The following is a 14,917-nucleotide window of genomic DNA, read 5'->3' as shown; positions in this document are numbered from 1 at the left end:
GATAATGTTAATCATGAAGTTTCTTATTTCTTCAGTACATCTGGCTAAGATAAAGAGCTCTAGATTTTATTTGATCACGGGATGCAGGTGAAGAACTTCTATTTTTCTGATGCAAACCTACAATTTGGTGGCACTGGAATTATCAGACTGGATCCAGAATTACTGTCCTCACTCTCGTTCAGCTGTCTCAAGTAGGGGCAGACACAGTAGTCAAGTGGAGCTCCCATGGGTTAAGAAATACTCAAATAAAGCTGGGAATGGACCATGAAACAGAAGACACCATTCACAGGAGAGCCTTTTAAAAGCAGCACAAGTGAGGAGACCAGGTAGGGGAAAGATTGGAAAGCTGGCCAATTTTCCTCCTCACAAATGCACAGCAGGACTTGGAAAACATGTCTGCTTTGAAGCCTCAAAAAAGAGACTTGTTAGCACCCTGCTACATGCTCACTCAGTCTGAATGTCCTGCGCCACCCCGCCCCCCACCACTTCCCAACTCACTCTCATCCTGCTCTGGTCACTTTTCATCTTTTATTGCTGTCGTTTCACACATTTATATGACTGCTTCTTTTATTATGATATCTACCTTTGCCTGTTACACCACTAGCATTGAGGGCAGCAATGAAGATCCTTCATCTCTGGCGGCGTTCAGGGCTTCCTTCATCATGTCAGTAGCTTCCTCTTGGTTTTCACTACTGTTAGTCAGGCAAGTCCCGGGTGGAGACTGTCGCACTCAGATGCAGAAGGATTCTTCATTGCTGTTTCCGTAACAACATTGTTTTACCAGTCAGGGTTGCTAGCCCTGAGCTGAACCCCTGAACCTGGAGGACTGGTAGACAACTCTTCATCTGGCCTCTACCCTTTGAACTGTTAGGCAGAGTTGACAAAGCACTAAGCCATGACTCCAGCCAACGTAGCTCTCTGGGTCACTGAGGCATGCAAGCCTCCAAACCCTACGACAAGGTTGTGGCCCTTGGAGGTTTATTATAATAGTGTCAGTAACAATATACTGTCTTACATAAACATGCACCTCACACTTTCTGTCAACCCGTCAATCTTCAGGCCATTTCTCTTAGCAACTAGTGCTAACATGATTTTGTGACTGTTTGTGTTAGATCGTAGCTATGTGTGCTGTGTGTGACTGTATATATTGCATTCTACATATTGTCACCAAAGGAAGGATGTTTTGTTTAGCTTATGCATGTGTATGGTTGAATGACAACAAACCTGAGCTTCAATATCACCCACTGAATTAATCCTGAGCAGACTTCAAAAGGAAGCCAACCAAGTGTCACCAGAGCTCTGGCACTCTAGGACTGCAATGAGAATTATGAAGACCATAAGATATAGGAGCAGAATTAGGCCTCTGGGCCATCGTCTGCTTCAACATTTCATCATGGCTGATTCCATTCCTTCTCTGCCCCAATCTCCTGCCTTCTCCCCATATCTCTTCATGCCCTGACTAACCAAGAATCTATCAATCTCTGCCTTAAATATTCCCAACAACTTGGCCTCCACAGCCACCTGTGGCAACAAGTTCCAGATTCACCATTCTCTGGCTAAAGAAATTCTTCCTCATCTCCATTCTGAATGGATGTTCCTCTATTTTGAGGCTGTGTCCTCTGGTCTTAGACTCCACCACAGGAAACATCTTCCCCACTTCCACTCCTTCGAGGCCTTTCAACATTCGATAGGTTACAATGAGATCCCCCTTCATACTGCTGAATTCCAGAGAGTACAGGCCCAGAGCCAGCAAACGCTCCTTATATGACAAGTCTTTCAACCCCACAATTGTTTTTGTGAACCCTCTCCAATGTCAGCATGTCCTTTCTTCAATAAGGGGTCCAAAACTGCTCACAATACTCTAAGTGAGGCTTCACTGGTACTTAATAAAGCCTCAGCATTACATCTTTGCTAAGACCTCATCATAATGATGGGGGCTGGCTGTAAGGAGAAACAAGCTTCTCCTTGATACAACTCCCATTTACCATTTGGAAAACACAGGTATCCTAGGGATAAGTTCACAATTAGGTCACCTGGGCAGTAGGTTTATAAAACATTCTCCTCCTGCAGTCAAGCACAAGAGACAAAAATGGTGCTTGTGACAGCTGAAGGGTAATAACTGACATACCCTGTGCAAGAGACTGGAGCTGAGCTTAACTGCTTGGAAATTTGCCTTCTCACACTTTATTTTATTTAGAGATACAGTGCGGAACAGGCATTTTTGGCTCTTCAAGCCGCACCGCCCAGCAACTCTATTTAATACTAGCCTAATCATGGTACAATTACAATGACCAATTAACCTACCTACCAGTAGGTCTTTGGACTATTGGAGGAAACCGGAGCAGCCGGAGCAAACCCATGCGGTTAAGGGGAGATCATACAAACTCCTTACAGGCAGGACGGGAATTGAACCCAGGTCACTGGTACTGCAAAGCGTTTCTGGTGTGCTAAATGGACATGATGCTTGAACTAATGACAAACTGTGACTAGGCCAATTAAAGATCATTAATTTGGATATCCTTGCCATCACCCCTACTGAATTAAAACCAAACTGGAACGATAGTTACCAACAGTAGGTGAGTGAGACTGGCAAGACAATTGGATACTACTCTGATAATAAATTCACTTTGAACTTTGAATGTCATCCAGTGTGGCGGGGAGAAGGAAGAGTAGTAGAGTTGGAAAAGAAAAAAAAACAGCCGTGTTTGGTGGTGCAGAATCAATGGGCCGAGTGGCCTAACTCGGAATGCTCCTACATCTTAAGGCCTAAACGTCAACCATGGCTGATTTGAAGATTGATGGTGCATGGCACATATCATTTTGGGTCTTATAGGAGAGATGAGAGAGCCAGCGTTAAATCTGGAGAGTGAAAAGCAGAGTAGAGACCAGGATGGAAGATTAGGAATTAGAGAGAGAGAGTGGGAGACAGAGAGGGAGAGAGCAAAATGGAGAGGGCAAACAAGAGTGAGCAAGAGAAAGAGTGCGAGGAGAGAGCAAGAGAGAGAGTACATGAGACAGCGCAAGATCGTGAGCACAAGAGTGCAAGAGAGTTAGAGCAAGAGAAAGACAGCAAGACAGAGCAACAGAGAACACAAGAGAGAACACAAACGAACAAGAGAGAACACAAATGAGAAAGAGAGAGAACGGAGAGAGAGAGAGAAGTAAAGCAGTTATAGATAATCAAATTACATACACCTTCTGCATATTAATGGAATCTTACAAAGTTGAATTAGTTAGGGATTAACTGATTGAGATTCAGCATGCCCTGGATTACTTTTTAAATGATTCTGTAATTGATAATACAACAGCAAACCGCTCAAGTGTAACAAGACCAGCAAACTAAAGCACGTTGTGATTAAAATTATTACCTTTCTTCATAAATTAGCTTAGGTTAGACAAGTACCTGATGGGTCTATGTCTGATTAATGATTCCAATGCTTTCAAAGCTTTCTGGAGAGGGAATAAATGTTCAGCAGTAAAGAGATAAGAGATGGGAGAGTTGAGAAGGATTGCCAATCCACAGACTCTCTGCCAAAGGTGGGATTAAGGTTATAAACTAAGCAGAGATAGAGGTGATCAAATGTAGTGGGGCAACATAAATTAGAGCCCAGAAAGGTAGCTGCCCCAGGGTGGAGCAAGCGGAAAGAATCCTGTTTACGTCTACAAGGGAGAAGCACTGGGGCCAAGTGGTGCAGTACTTAGGCTAGAGTTGGTGCTGTGGCCCCTGCTCTTCACAGTGCTCACTCAGCAGAAGACAAGGTCTGTTGTCATCGTCCGCAGATGTCGGCGGTGTGGGATGGCTTGAGTTTGGTTTCTTTTATTGAATGGCTGTATCTTTCTATCTGATACATGTGCTGTGTGTGACTGTTGGTACTATGCTTTCCACCTTGACCCCGGTGTAACACTGTCTCATTTGGCTGTATTCATGTACGTATGGTTGAATGACAATTAAACTTGAATGGAATTGTTTGCAGATTAAACACTAAGGAGAGAGGCTGATCTCAGATGGCTACATTGTTTGATTAGCCAGCCTGTTCATATTTATTTATTTAGATACAGCGCAGAATAGATCCTTACATCCTTCGAGCTGCACTACCCAGAAACTCCCTGATTTAATTATAGCCTAATCATGGGAGAATTTACCATGACCAATTAACCTACCAACAGGTACATCTGTGGGAGGAGACCGGAGCACTCAGGGGAAATCCACTTAGTCACAGGGAGAACGTACAACCTCCTTACAGGCAGCAGAGGGAAGGAAATCTCACTGCTCCCAATGTTCCCTTTTGAATCCAGTCTTCTCCTGGACTCTGTAATTTGATGTAATATTTAGATCTTAGCTTGTATTACAAGAACTTGGTACACTGTTAGCTAATGCAGTAGTTCTGCTGTGCAACCTCATTCCATTATTGATGATGGCAGAGGCTCCCTTAAAATTTGGTTTACAACTCAAATTTTGTTTTGCCTTTAGAGAGCCACACCTCTACTGGACCACAACCTTGTTGTGGGGTTTGGAGGCTTACATGCTTCAATGACCCAGAGAGCCAGGTCAGGGCCGGCTGGAGTCAAGGCCTTGCACTTTGGTTCTTGGTGGGGTCACCCATGCCAAACAGGCCAAAGGGTAGAGGTCAGACCAGGTACAGGGGGTTCAGCTCAGGCTAACAACCCTAAATGGTCAAAACAAAAAAATTGTTATGGAAACAGCAATGAAGTGAGATGGTATGGACAGACAGAGATGGAGAACCTTCATTGATGCCTTAAGCACCAGTGGCATAACAGACAGTAAGTAAGTTTAGAAAACCACAAAAATAAAGGTCAATTAGAAATTAAAACAATTCAACCAAAACAGAACAGTGGGAGACACAAATTAATTTTATCGACCGTTAACTATCAGTACTATTTAATACAGGAAAACCTGAATTAAATCCTTCAGACTCTCAACTCTAAAAATTTCCAAAATAAACTTTCATTCAAACAGCTTGGTTACTACTTCCTCCGTTCCATAATTAATCTGCCTTGCTTCATTCAGCACATTCCCAATCCTATGGCCAACTTACATCATATATATCTGGTCCAATCTTTAGTTTGTTCCTTACCTGGAGGAACCAATTGGTTTGCGTTCAGGTACTTCTTATCAGAGAACATGGCTGTCCAAAACTTGATCATAATACTGATGTCTTCCCGCAGTCTCTTCTCATCCTGGGTTGGATATTTAGGTGCAACACTGAAATAATCACAAAAATTAGATTAGGTTTGATTGTTTGTCACACGCCCAGTAAAATGCATTGTTTGTGTCAACAGCCAACACTTTTTGAATATTTTGCTGTTGTGGTGTTTGCCGAGCTTGGCAGTTAGCTTGCAGATATTTTGTCACCAGTCGAGGAGACATCCTCAGTGAGCAGTTGTTGGTGCTTCTCTCTGGCAATGCTTGCATTTATATAGGCCCCCATTCACTTGCCTCAGTCCTGATTGGCTACTCTTTCAGTTGGCCTTTGAATTCTATTAGCTCATGTTTCTTTGGCTCTAAGGGGTTCGTAGATAGCGTTGATTTTGCTATGTTTGTTTACCCCTGAAGAAGCTGCCAATCAGGACCCAGGCAAGCAGACTGGGGCCTATATAAACTCGAGCACTCCCAGATAGAAACACCAACAAATGTGCACCGGGTACATCACTTGACTGGTGATAGAACATCTGCAAGTTACTGCCAAGTTCAGCGAACACCGCAACATCAAACACCTCAACCCGAGCCACTAACATTCACCACCGTCCTAAACAGTCTGAATATATTTTTGGGGCAGCCCTCAGGTGTTGCAAATCTTCCAGCACCAATATGGCATGCCTACAACTTGCTGAACCCTAACCCTAATGTCTTTGGAACACAGGAGGAAATCCACCCAGGGAGAGAGCAAAAACTGCTTACAGACACCTGCGGTATTGGTCCCCAATCTTTGGAACACAGGAGGAAATCCACACAGGGAAAAGAAGAAACTGCCTTTCAACTCACGAGAGAGTATAGGCCATCAACTTTTGCTGTTAATGTTTCTGTAGCAGGCAATTTCTTTTTACGAGGTCGAGTTGCTGGCAACCCAGCATGGATGGAAAACGTGCATGGGAGCCGGCTGGGTTCGAACTCAGGACCTTCTGCCCCAAAGTCCAGCGCTGATGCCACTACGCCACCAGCCGGCATAATTCACACAGGGAGAGGGGTAAAACTGTTTACAGACACCTGCGGGATTGAACCCCAATCTTTGATTGCGGGCACTGGAATGGTGGTTGTCTGCTGTATCCGACAATGACAGGAAACCTGTATTATCGTATACGATGAACAACAACCATGGATGGATCCATGGATGGTAGGGGTATGGAGGATTATGGTCGATGGGAGCACACAGTTTAAATAGCTCAGCACAGAGCAGATGGGCCAATGGGCCTGTTTCTGTGCTGTATTTTTCTATGACTCTGTGCCGGAGAGTTTTTAAAGTTGGGAAGGAGATGCACTGGGGCAGTTTCACTCTCTTGACCTCGGAAGTCCATGTAAGTGGTACGAGCAGTCGTCACAATCGGGATCTTCCTTAGTTGCAATGGATGGGCATAACTTCTGGCACTAGAATAGCATTACACTATCATACTCCGGTAAAGGATTCAGTGGACCACAAAGACGCAAAACATGATAGCAAAATGAATGTTTTTACCTAAAGTAGTCAAAGGCAGTAGAATAGACCTTTTCTCTGAGGACATTTCGAACGGTGGCATTGGAAATCACATCAGCATGCAACAGAGCAAGACCAAGTGTCAATAGCCTACAGAAACACACGTGAAGTAATTAGATCTGCAGGAATTCAGTGGCTCATTAAATTCTTCCTGTAGCACTCCACCAGACATGCTTAAACATCCCAAAAATAGTTCTGGTACACTAAGATCGTTTAATGGTATTCATGGGCAACAGAGAGAGCCGGGCCAATACCATTACGCCATGCACGCCAGGTTGAGAACTTCTGTGTTGGAGGAACTCAGCAAGTCAGCAGAATCTGTGAAAGGAAATTGACAGCTAATGTTGTTTCAGATTAAGACTTCTCATCTGGACTGAAAGAGTTTGGGAGGAGAGGGGCAGCTAGTAGAAGGTGATGAGGGGAAGGGATAGGGGGGAGTGCATGTGATAGGTGACGATGGATGACAGGCAAATGGAAGAGGGGAAGAGTGGGAACAGCGACAGAGGCTGGGGGAGGTGATAGGTGGGGAGAAGATGAGGAAGATGGTGAAGCACAGAACTAAAGAACTGATTGTGGATTTCAGAAAGGGTAAGATGAGGTAACACACACCAGACCTCATACAGGGATCAAAAGTTGAAAGAGTGAGCAACTTCAAGTTCCTGGGTGTCAATATCTCTGAGGATCCATCCTGGGCCCAACATATCGATACAGCTACAAAGAAGACACAACAGTGGCTATATCTTAAACTAATATGGCAGGGGGATGGGAACCAGTATGGTAGAGCTGAGGATGAGCCAGCAGATTTACAAGTAGATGAAGTAATATGTAATATGAATGTAAGGAAGAACAAGCCAATGATTGGGTACAAATGCAGACAGAGCACAGAGTTAAGTTGTACCACGGAAGCAAAATTCATAAAGGTAAAGAATGCAGGACTGAGGGTGCTGTATTTAAATACACATAGTACTCGGAATAAGGTGGACAAAACTCATGGCGCAATTAGAGATTGGTCGGTATGACTTTGTGGGCATCACTGAGGCGTGGCTGAAAGAAGGCCACAGTTGGGAGTTTAACATCAAGGATACACTTTGAATAGAAAAGATAGGCAGGGAGGCATAGGTGGTGGTGTGGCTCTGTTGGTAAGAGATGACATAAGAGGTAACATCTTTAGAAAGAGGTAACAAAGGATCAGAGAATGTTGAATCTTTGTGGGTGGATTTAAGAAGCTCCAAGGGTAAAAAAAAACATGATGGGAAACATAAATAGGCCTCCAAATAGTAGCCACGATGTGGGATTGAGATTGCAAAGGGAGCTGGAAAGGGCATGTAATAAGGGTAATGTCACAATTGTAATGGGGGACTTCAATATGTAAGGTTGGTGTCAGATTGCAAGGGAGGGATTTGTTGAATGCCTACGAGATGGCTTTTTAGAGCAGCTTGTGCTTGAACCTACTCAGGGAAAGGCTATCTTCGATTGGGTGTTATGTAATAACCCAGATTTTATGAGTCAACTTAACGTAAAGGAACCTGTAGGAGGCAGTGATCATAATATGATTGAATTCATACTGCAATTCATAAGTCATATCAGTATCGCAATGGAAAAAAGGAAATTACAGAGGCATGAGAGAGGAGCTTGCTCAGGCGGATTGGAGGAGAATACCGGTGGGGATGACAGCGGAGCAGAGGTGGCCGAAGTTTCTGGCAATAGTTCACAAGGCGCAGAATAGATATGTCCCACAGAAGATGTTGTTCTCAAATGGCAGGAGTAAGCAACCGTGGCTGACAAGGGAAGTTAGGACTGCATAAAAGCCAAGGGAAGGGCATATAAGGTAGCCAAAGTGAGTGGGAAGTTGGATGATTGGGAAGTTTTTAAAATCCAACAAAAGGCAACTAATAAAGCTATAAGAGAAAAGATTAAATATGAGGGCACACTAGTCAATTATATAAAGCAGGATACTAAAAGCTTTTTCAATTATAAAAGGAATAAAAGAGAGGTGGGAGTTAATACTGGACCATTGGAAAATGATGCTGGTGAGGTAGTCATGAGGGACAAGAAATGATAGATGAACTTAATAAGTACTTTGCAGTCTTTACTGTTGAAGACACTAGCTGTATGCCAGAGGTCTGTTGAGTGTAAGGGAGCAGGAGTGAGTGCGATTGCTATTACAAAAGGAGAAAGTGCTAGGCAAACCTAAAAGGTCTTAAGGTGGATAAGTCACCTGGAACTGATGGACTACATCCCGGAGTCCTGAAAGAGGTTGCTGAAGAGATAATGGATGCATTGAACATGATCTTTCAATAGTCCCAGGGAAATGGAATATTGCAAATGTTTACTTTACTCCTTAAAAAGGGAGGAAGACAACAGAGAGGAAAGCCTAACCAGTTAGCCTAACCTCAGTGGTTAGGAAAGTGTCGGAGTCCGTTACTAGGGACAAGCTTTCAGGGTACTTGGAGACTAATGATAAAATAAGTCAAAGACAGCATTGTTTCTGTAAAGAAAAATCTTGCCGGACAAATCTGTTAGAATTCTTCGAGAAATGAACAAGCAAGGTGGACAAAGGAGAGGCAGTGGATGTCATTCACTTGGATTTTTCAGAAGGCATTTGATAAGGTGCCTCACATGAGGCTGGTTAACAAGATAAATTCCTATGGTGTTACAGCAAATATACTGCCATGGATAGAGGAATGACTGATAGGTAGGAGGCAGTGATTGGGAATAAAGGGGGCCTTTTTTGGTTGGCTGCCAGTGGCTAGTGATGTTCTTCAGGGGTCAGTATTGGGACCACAAATTTTTACATTGTTTGTCAATGATTTGGATAATGGAATTGATGGCTTTGTTCCAAAGTTTGCGGATGATACGAAGATAGGTGGAGGGGTAGGTAGTGCTGAGGAAGGACTGCAATTGTAGCAGGACTTAGACAAATTGGAAGAATGGGTTAAAAAAGTGGCTGATGGAATACAATATTGGAAAATGTATGATAATGTGTTTTGGTAAAAGGAACAATGGTGCAGACTATTATTTAAATAGGGAGAAATTCAAACATCAGATGTGCAGAGGGACTTAGGAGTACTTCTGCAACACTCCCAGAAGGTTAATTCACAGGTTGAGTCTGTGGTAAAGAAAGCAAATACAATGTTGGCATTTATTTCAAGGCGAATAGAATATAAAAACAAGGAGATAATGTTGAAGCTTTATAAGGCACTAGTCAGGCGGCACTTGAAGTATTGTCAACAGTTTTGGGCCCTTTATCGCAGAAAGAATGTATTGTCATTGGAGAGAATCCAGAGGGGGTTCATGAGAATGATTCTGGGAATGAAGGGGTTAACATATGAGGAGTGTCTAGCAGCTTTGGGCCTGTACTCACTGGAATTTAGAAGAATGCATAGGGATCTCATTGAAATCTACCAAATGTTGAAAGGACTAGATAAGCTGGATGTGGAAAAGATGTTTCCTCTGGTGGGGGTATCCAGAACTAGAGAGCTCAGCCTCAAAATTGAGGGACTACCTTTTAGAACAGAGGTAAGGTGGAATCTTTTTAGCCAGAGAGTAACGATTCTGTGGAATGATCTGCTACAGACTGTGGTGGAGGCCAAGTCCATGCGTATATTTAAGGCGGTAGTTGATAGATTCCTGATTGGTCAGGGCATCAAGGGATATGGTGAGAGAGCAGGTGTATGGGGTTGAATGGATCTGGGATCAGCCATGATGAAATGGCATAGTAGACTCAATGGGCTGAATGGCGTGATTGTGCTTTTTTTGTCTTAAGGTCTTATGATCTTATTTCATTAGGAGTTTGAAGTGATTTGTTGTGTCACCAAAGATACTCTCAAATTTCTACAGATGTACCGTGGAGATCATTCTATTTGGGTGCATCACTAGCATGGGGTGGTGGGGGGTGGGGCTACTACACAGGATCAAAATAAGCTACAAGGAAGTGTAAATTCAGTCATCTCTATTATGGAGTAGTATCCAGGACATTACAAGGAGTATTGCCTCAAAAAGGCAGCATCCATTGTTCAAGAACCTGATGGTTATGGGGCAGTCCTGGATGATGAGGGTCTTTAGTGATGGATGCCGCCTTCCTGAAGTATCGTCTCGTGAAGGCGTCCTTAACGTCGAGGTCTTAAGGCACCCATTTCCACCAATCCCATTTTATTCTCCCTATGCTCTCAACATCCCTCCCACTCCCGCAGATTCTACCAATCACCAATATGGGGCCCTTTAACCTACCAATCTTTTGGGCTGTGGAAGTACACCACAGCATCCAGGGGAAATTTGCAGCAAGCTGCACAGAGACAAGAACTGAGCCTGGAAATCTCTGAGCCAGCAGCTCTATATCATTACATCTGAAGGCTGAGGTTGTTAACATGACAATTTTATTACACGTCCTATATACTTTTATGTGCAGCACCTACTTGAATCTTGGCCCAATGGCAGCCACATGTCTGTTCAAAGTCCCCTTCGATCCTCCAACATTCAGAGAGAGAGAGCGTTGTAGAAGGCTGCCAAAGATCTCCACTTGGTCCGCACTGCAGTACTTAGCAATCTCAAACCTTTGCATCAGAAACTAAAGCAGAAGTGCCAAAAATAAAAATACATGCATTTAAAAGAGATAAAGATTTCAAAGATTAGCTCTATTTATTACGTACAAATCAGTATATACCGTGAAATGCATTGCTTGCGTCAACAACCAACATAGTCCAAGGATTGTCCTAGGGAAGCACCCAAGTGTCATCACACACCCTTGCACCAGTATATCATGCCCACAACTTATTAAACCTAACCTGTACGTCTTTGGAATGTGGGAGGAAACCAGCGCCATCATGTGGAAAACATACGAAGTTCTTACAGACAGCAGCAGGTACTTAACACTGATATATTGCTGGTGCTGTAAAGCACTATTCTACCGAGGCGTTGTACTGTAACTTCCCTTTATAATTAATTGCGGTAATTATAAATGAAATTTAACCAGATACAATGCATTAGATTTTTTGCAATGGCATTTAGACCATAAGACTATAAAATATAGAAGCAGAATTAGGCCATTTGGCCCAATGAGTCTGCTCTGATCCGTTTTCCCTCTCAGCCCCAATCTCCTGCCTTCCCCCTTCTTCCTTCAGGCCCCGACTAATCAAGAATCTATCAACCTCTGCCTTTAATATAATGAATGATTTGCCTCCAGAGTCACATATAAGACCACAAGATCATAAGATATAGGAGTGAAGTAGGACATTTGGCCTATCGAGTCTGCTCTGCCATTCAATCATGGGCTGATCCAATTCTTCAGTCATCCCCACTCCCCTGCCTTCTCTCCATACCCTTTGATGCCCTGGCTAATCAAGAATCTATCTATCTCTGCCTTAAATGGACCCAATGACTTGGCCTCCATAGCCACTCATGGCAACAAATTCCACAGATTTACCACCCTCTGACTAACGTAATTTCTCCATCTCCATTCTAAATTTATATCCCTCTATTCTGATGCTGTGTCTTCTGGTCTTACACTCATCTACCACATCCACTCTATTGAGGCCTGTCAAATTCGACAGGTTTCAATGAGGTCACCTCTCATTCTTCTAAATTCCAGTGAGCAAAGGCCAAGAGCCATCAAATGCTCCTCATATGACAAGCCTTTCAATCCCAGAATCATTTTTGTGAACCTCCTTTGAACCCTTTCCAGTTTCAGCACACCTTTTCTTAGATAAGGTTCCCAAAACTACTCACAATATTCCAAGTAGGGCCTCACCAGTGCTTTTTAAAGCCTCAGCATTACATCCTTGCTTTTATATTCTAATCCTCTCGAAATGAATGCTAACATTGTAGTTGCCTTCCTCACCACTGACTCAACCTGCAAATGAACTTTTAGGGAATCCTGCATGAATCCTGCTGAAGGGTCTCGGCCCGAAACGACAACGGTACTCTTTTCCATAGATGCTCCCCGGCCTGCTGAGTTCCTCTGGCATTTTGTGTGTGTTGTGAGGACTCCTGAGCCCCTTTGCACCTCTGATTTTTAATGTTCCCTCCATTTATAAAATAGTCTATGCCTTTATTTCTTCTAATAAAGTGCATGACCATACACTTCCCAACACTATATTCCATCTGCAACTTCTTTGCCCATTCTCCTAATCTGTCTAAGTCCTTCTGTAGCCTTTCTACTTCCTCAAAACTACCAGCCCATCCACTGTATCACTGGACAACAAAGATTTTGCTTCTTGAATACCTTTAGGTGTATCTTATGAATTTTGGGCTACTGATCATGAAATTTTCCTATCACACAATATTTTTTGAAATCACTTATGTTTATTATTTCAATTCATAATCCAAGTCAATTAAAATGTTGCCTACAATGTAAGCTGGAAAGTTTCCTGTCTTGTCCAGGCGTGCTTGGGCAGTGCGGCTGCTGCATGGCAGGACAGGTTTTAGTAATAATTATTGGGTTCAGGTCTGTAAGGATGGAATTTGCTGTCACCAGGCACAAAAATTTCTATGAAGGATTTTGATATTTGAGACAGATGCTCCCCAGAATAACTGATGCCAAGATTAAGGAAAGCATTTTTGTTGGTCCACAAATCAAACAGGCAATTTGAAGAATCTCTAGTGGGACCGGAGAAAATCACATGGAAGGCATTCAAGGAAGTTGTTGAAATTTTTCTCGGCATCTACAGAGCACCAATCTACATGCAGCTGGTTGAAAGCATGCTTCCAACATATAAAACCATGAAATGCAACAGTGTAGTTTTTGTATTGTTCATGTAGCACCATAGTCCTGAAGAATGTTGTCTCGTTTTTACTGTGTACTGTACCAGCAGTTATGGTCAAAATGACAATAAAAAGTGACTTCACTTGACTTGATGTCACTAAAGATTAATTTTCTGCATTCCCATTTAGACTTCTTCCCTGCAAATCTTGGTGCTGCTAGTGACGAGCATGGTGAAAGGTTTCACCAGGACATTGCTGTCATGGAGAAAAGATACCAAGGCAACTGGAATCCATCAATGCCGGCAAATTATTGTTAGACACTTAAGCGAGAAGCCTCAGACACTGAGTACAAATGAAAATCATTAACAAAATATTTTTAACTTAGTTCAACTATTGCAAAACATCAGCACCATTATGCAATTAAACACATTATATACAATAAAAGTTCATTTGTTGTTTCTGCAAATTCCTATGTGATACAAGAAGTCTGAAATTAAATTTGTGTTCATCTTCAAGCAGTTTATCATAAACAAATAAAATCTGAGGAAGCAACACTTTTAAAAAAATGTGTTGTCCAGTGTATTTAGCCCACAAATCTTTCCCTCCATATGCTGTCCAAATTTCTTTTAAATCTTGTTATTGGACCATATACAGACCACCTTCAGAGTGAAGAAGTTGCCCCATGGGACCTCTTTAAATTATTCCCCTACCACCTTAAACACAAGAGATTCTGCAGATACTGGAAATCCAGAACAACAGACACAAGATGCTGGAGGAGCTCAGCAGGTCAGGCAGCATCTATGGAGTCAACGGTTCATCAAGATTGGAAAGGAAGGGGACAGAAGCCAGAAGGAGGTGGTGGTGGGAGGGGAAGGAGTACAACTGGAAGGTGACAGGTGAGTTCAGATGAGGGGGAAGGTGAGTGGGTGCAAGGGGAATGCAGCAAGGAATGTGATTGCAGGTGAGGGGGAGGGTGGACAGGTGGATGGGAAGCAGTAAGGAATGTGAGTGCAGGTGAGGGGGAGGGTGAGCAGGTGGATGGGGAATGCAGTAAGGAATGTGAGTCCAAGTGATGGGGAAGGGGGGAAAGTGGATGAGGAATGCAGAAAGGAATGTGAGTCCAGGTGATGGGGAAGGGGGGAAGGTGGATGAGGAATGCAGAAAGGAATAGAGGGACCAACTAGAGGGGATGCAATATTGGATCTCCTGTTTGGAAACGAGTTAGGACAAGTGACAGAAGTCTGTGTAGGGGAGCACTTTGGTTCCAGTGATCATAACACCATTAGTTTCAACTTGATCATGGACAAGGATAGATCTGGTCCTAGGGTTGAGGTTCTTAACTGGAAGAAGGCCAAATTTGAGGAAATGAGAAAGGATCTAAAAAGTGTGGATTGGGACAGGTTGTTCTCTGGCAAGGATGTGATCAGTAGGTGGGAAGACTTCAAAGGAGAAATTTTGAGAGTGCAGAATTTGTATGTTCCTGTCAGGATTAAAGGCAAACTGAATAG

The 14,917-nt window shown here is 43.1% G+C and overlaps 1 protein-coding gene across 2 annotated transcripts in view; it reads right to left on the bottom strand.

The window, feature by feature from the left end:
- Positions 1 to 14,917, bottom strand: part of LOC134360064 (phosphatidylinositol 4-kinase alpha) — a 267,869-nt gene that overhangs the window by 92,694 nt on the left and 160,258 nt on the right. For both annotated transcript variants that reach the window (XM_063074140.1, XM_063074141.1), the window contains 3 exons: positions 11,126 to 11,277; positions 6,693 to 6,800; positions 5,097 to 5,224 (listed from right to left, as the gene is read on the bottom strand). In XM_063074140.1, the coding sequence (XP_062930210.1) occupies positions 5,097 to 5,224; positions 6,693 to 6,800; positions 11,126 to 11,277 (388 nt within the window). The remainder of the gene's footprint in view (positions 1 to 5,096; positions 5,225 to 6,692; positions 6,801 to 11,125; positions 11,278 to 14,917) is intronic.

Source organism: Mobula hypostoma, chromosome 21 (assembly GCF_963921235.1).
Source record: "Mobula hypostoma chromosome 21, sMobHyp1.1, whole genome shotgun sequence".
Classification (NCBI taxonomy): Eukaryota; Metazoa; Chordata; class Chondrichthyes; order Myliobatiformes; family Myliobatidae; genus Mobula; species Mobula hypostoma.
The sequence above is the reverse complement of the archived record's forward strand: the minus strand, read 5'-3'. Positions and strand labels throughout refer to the sequence as shown.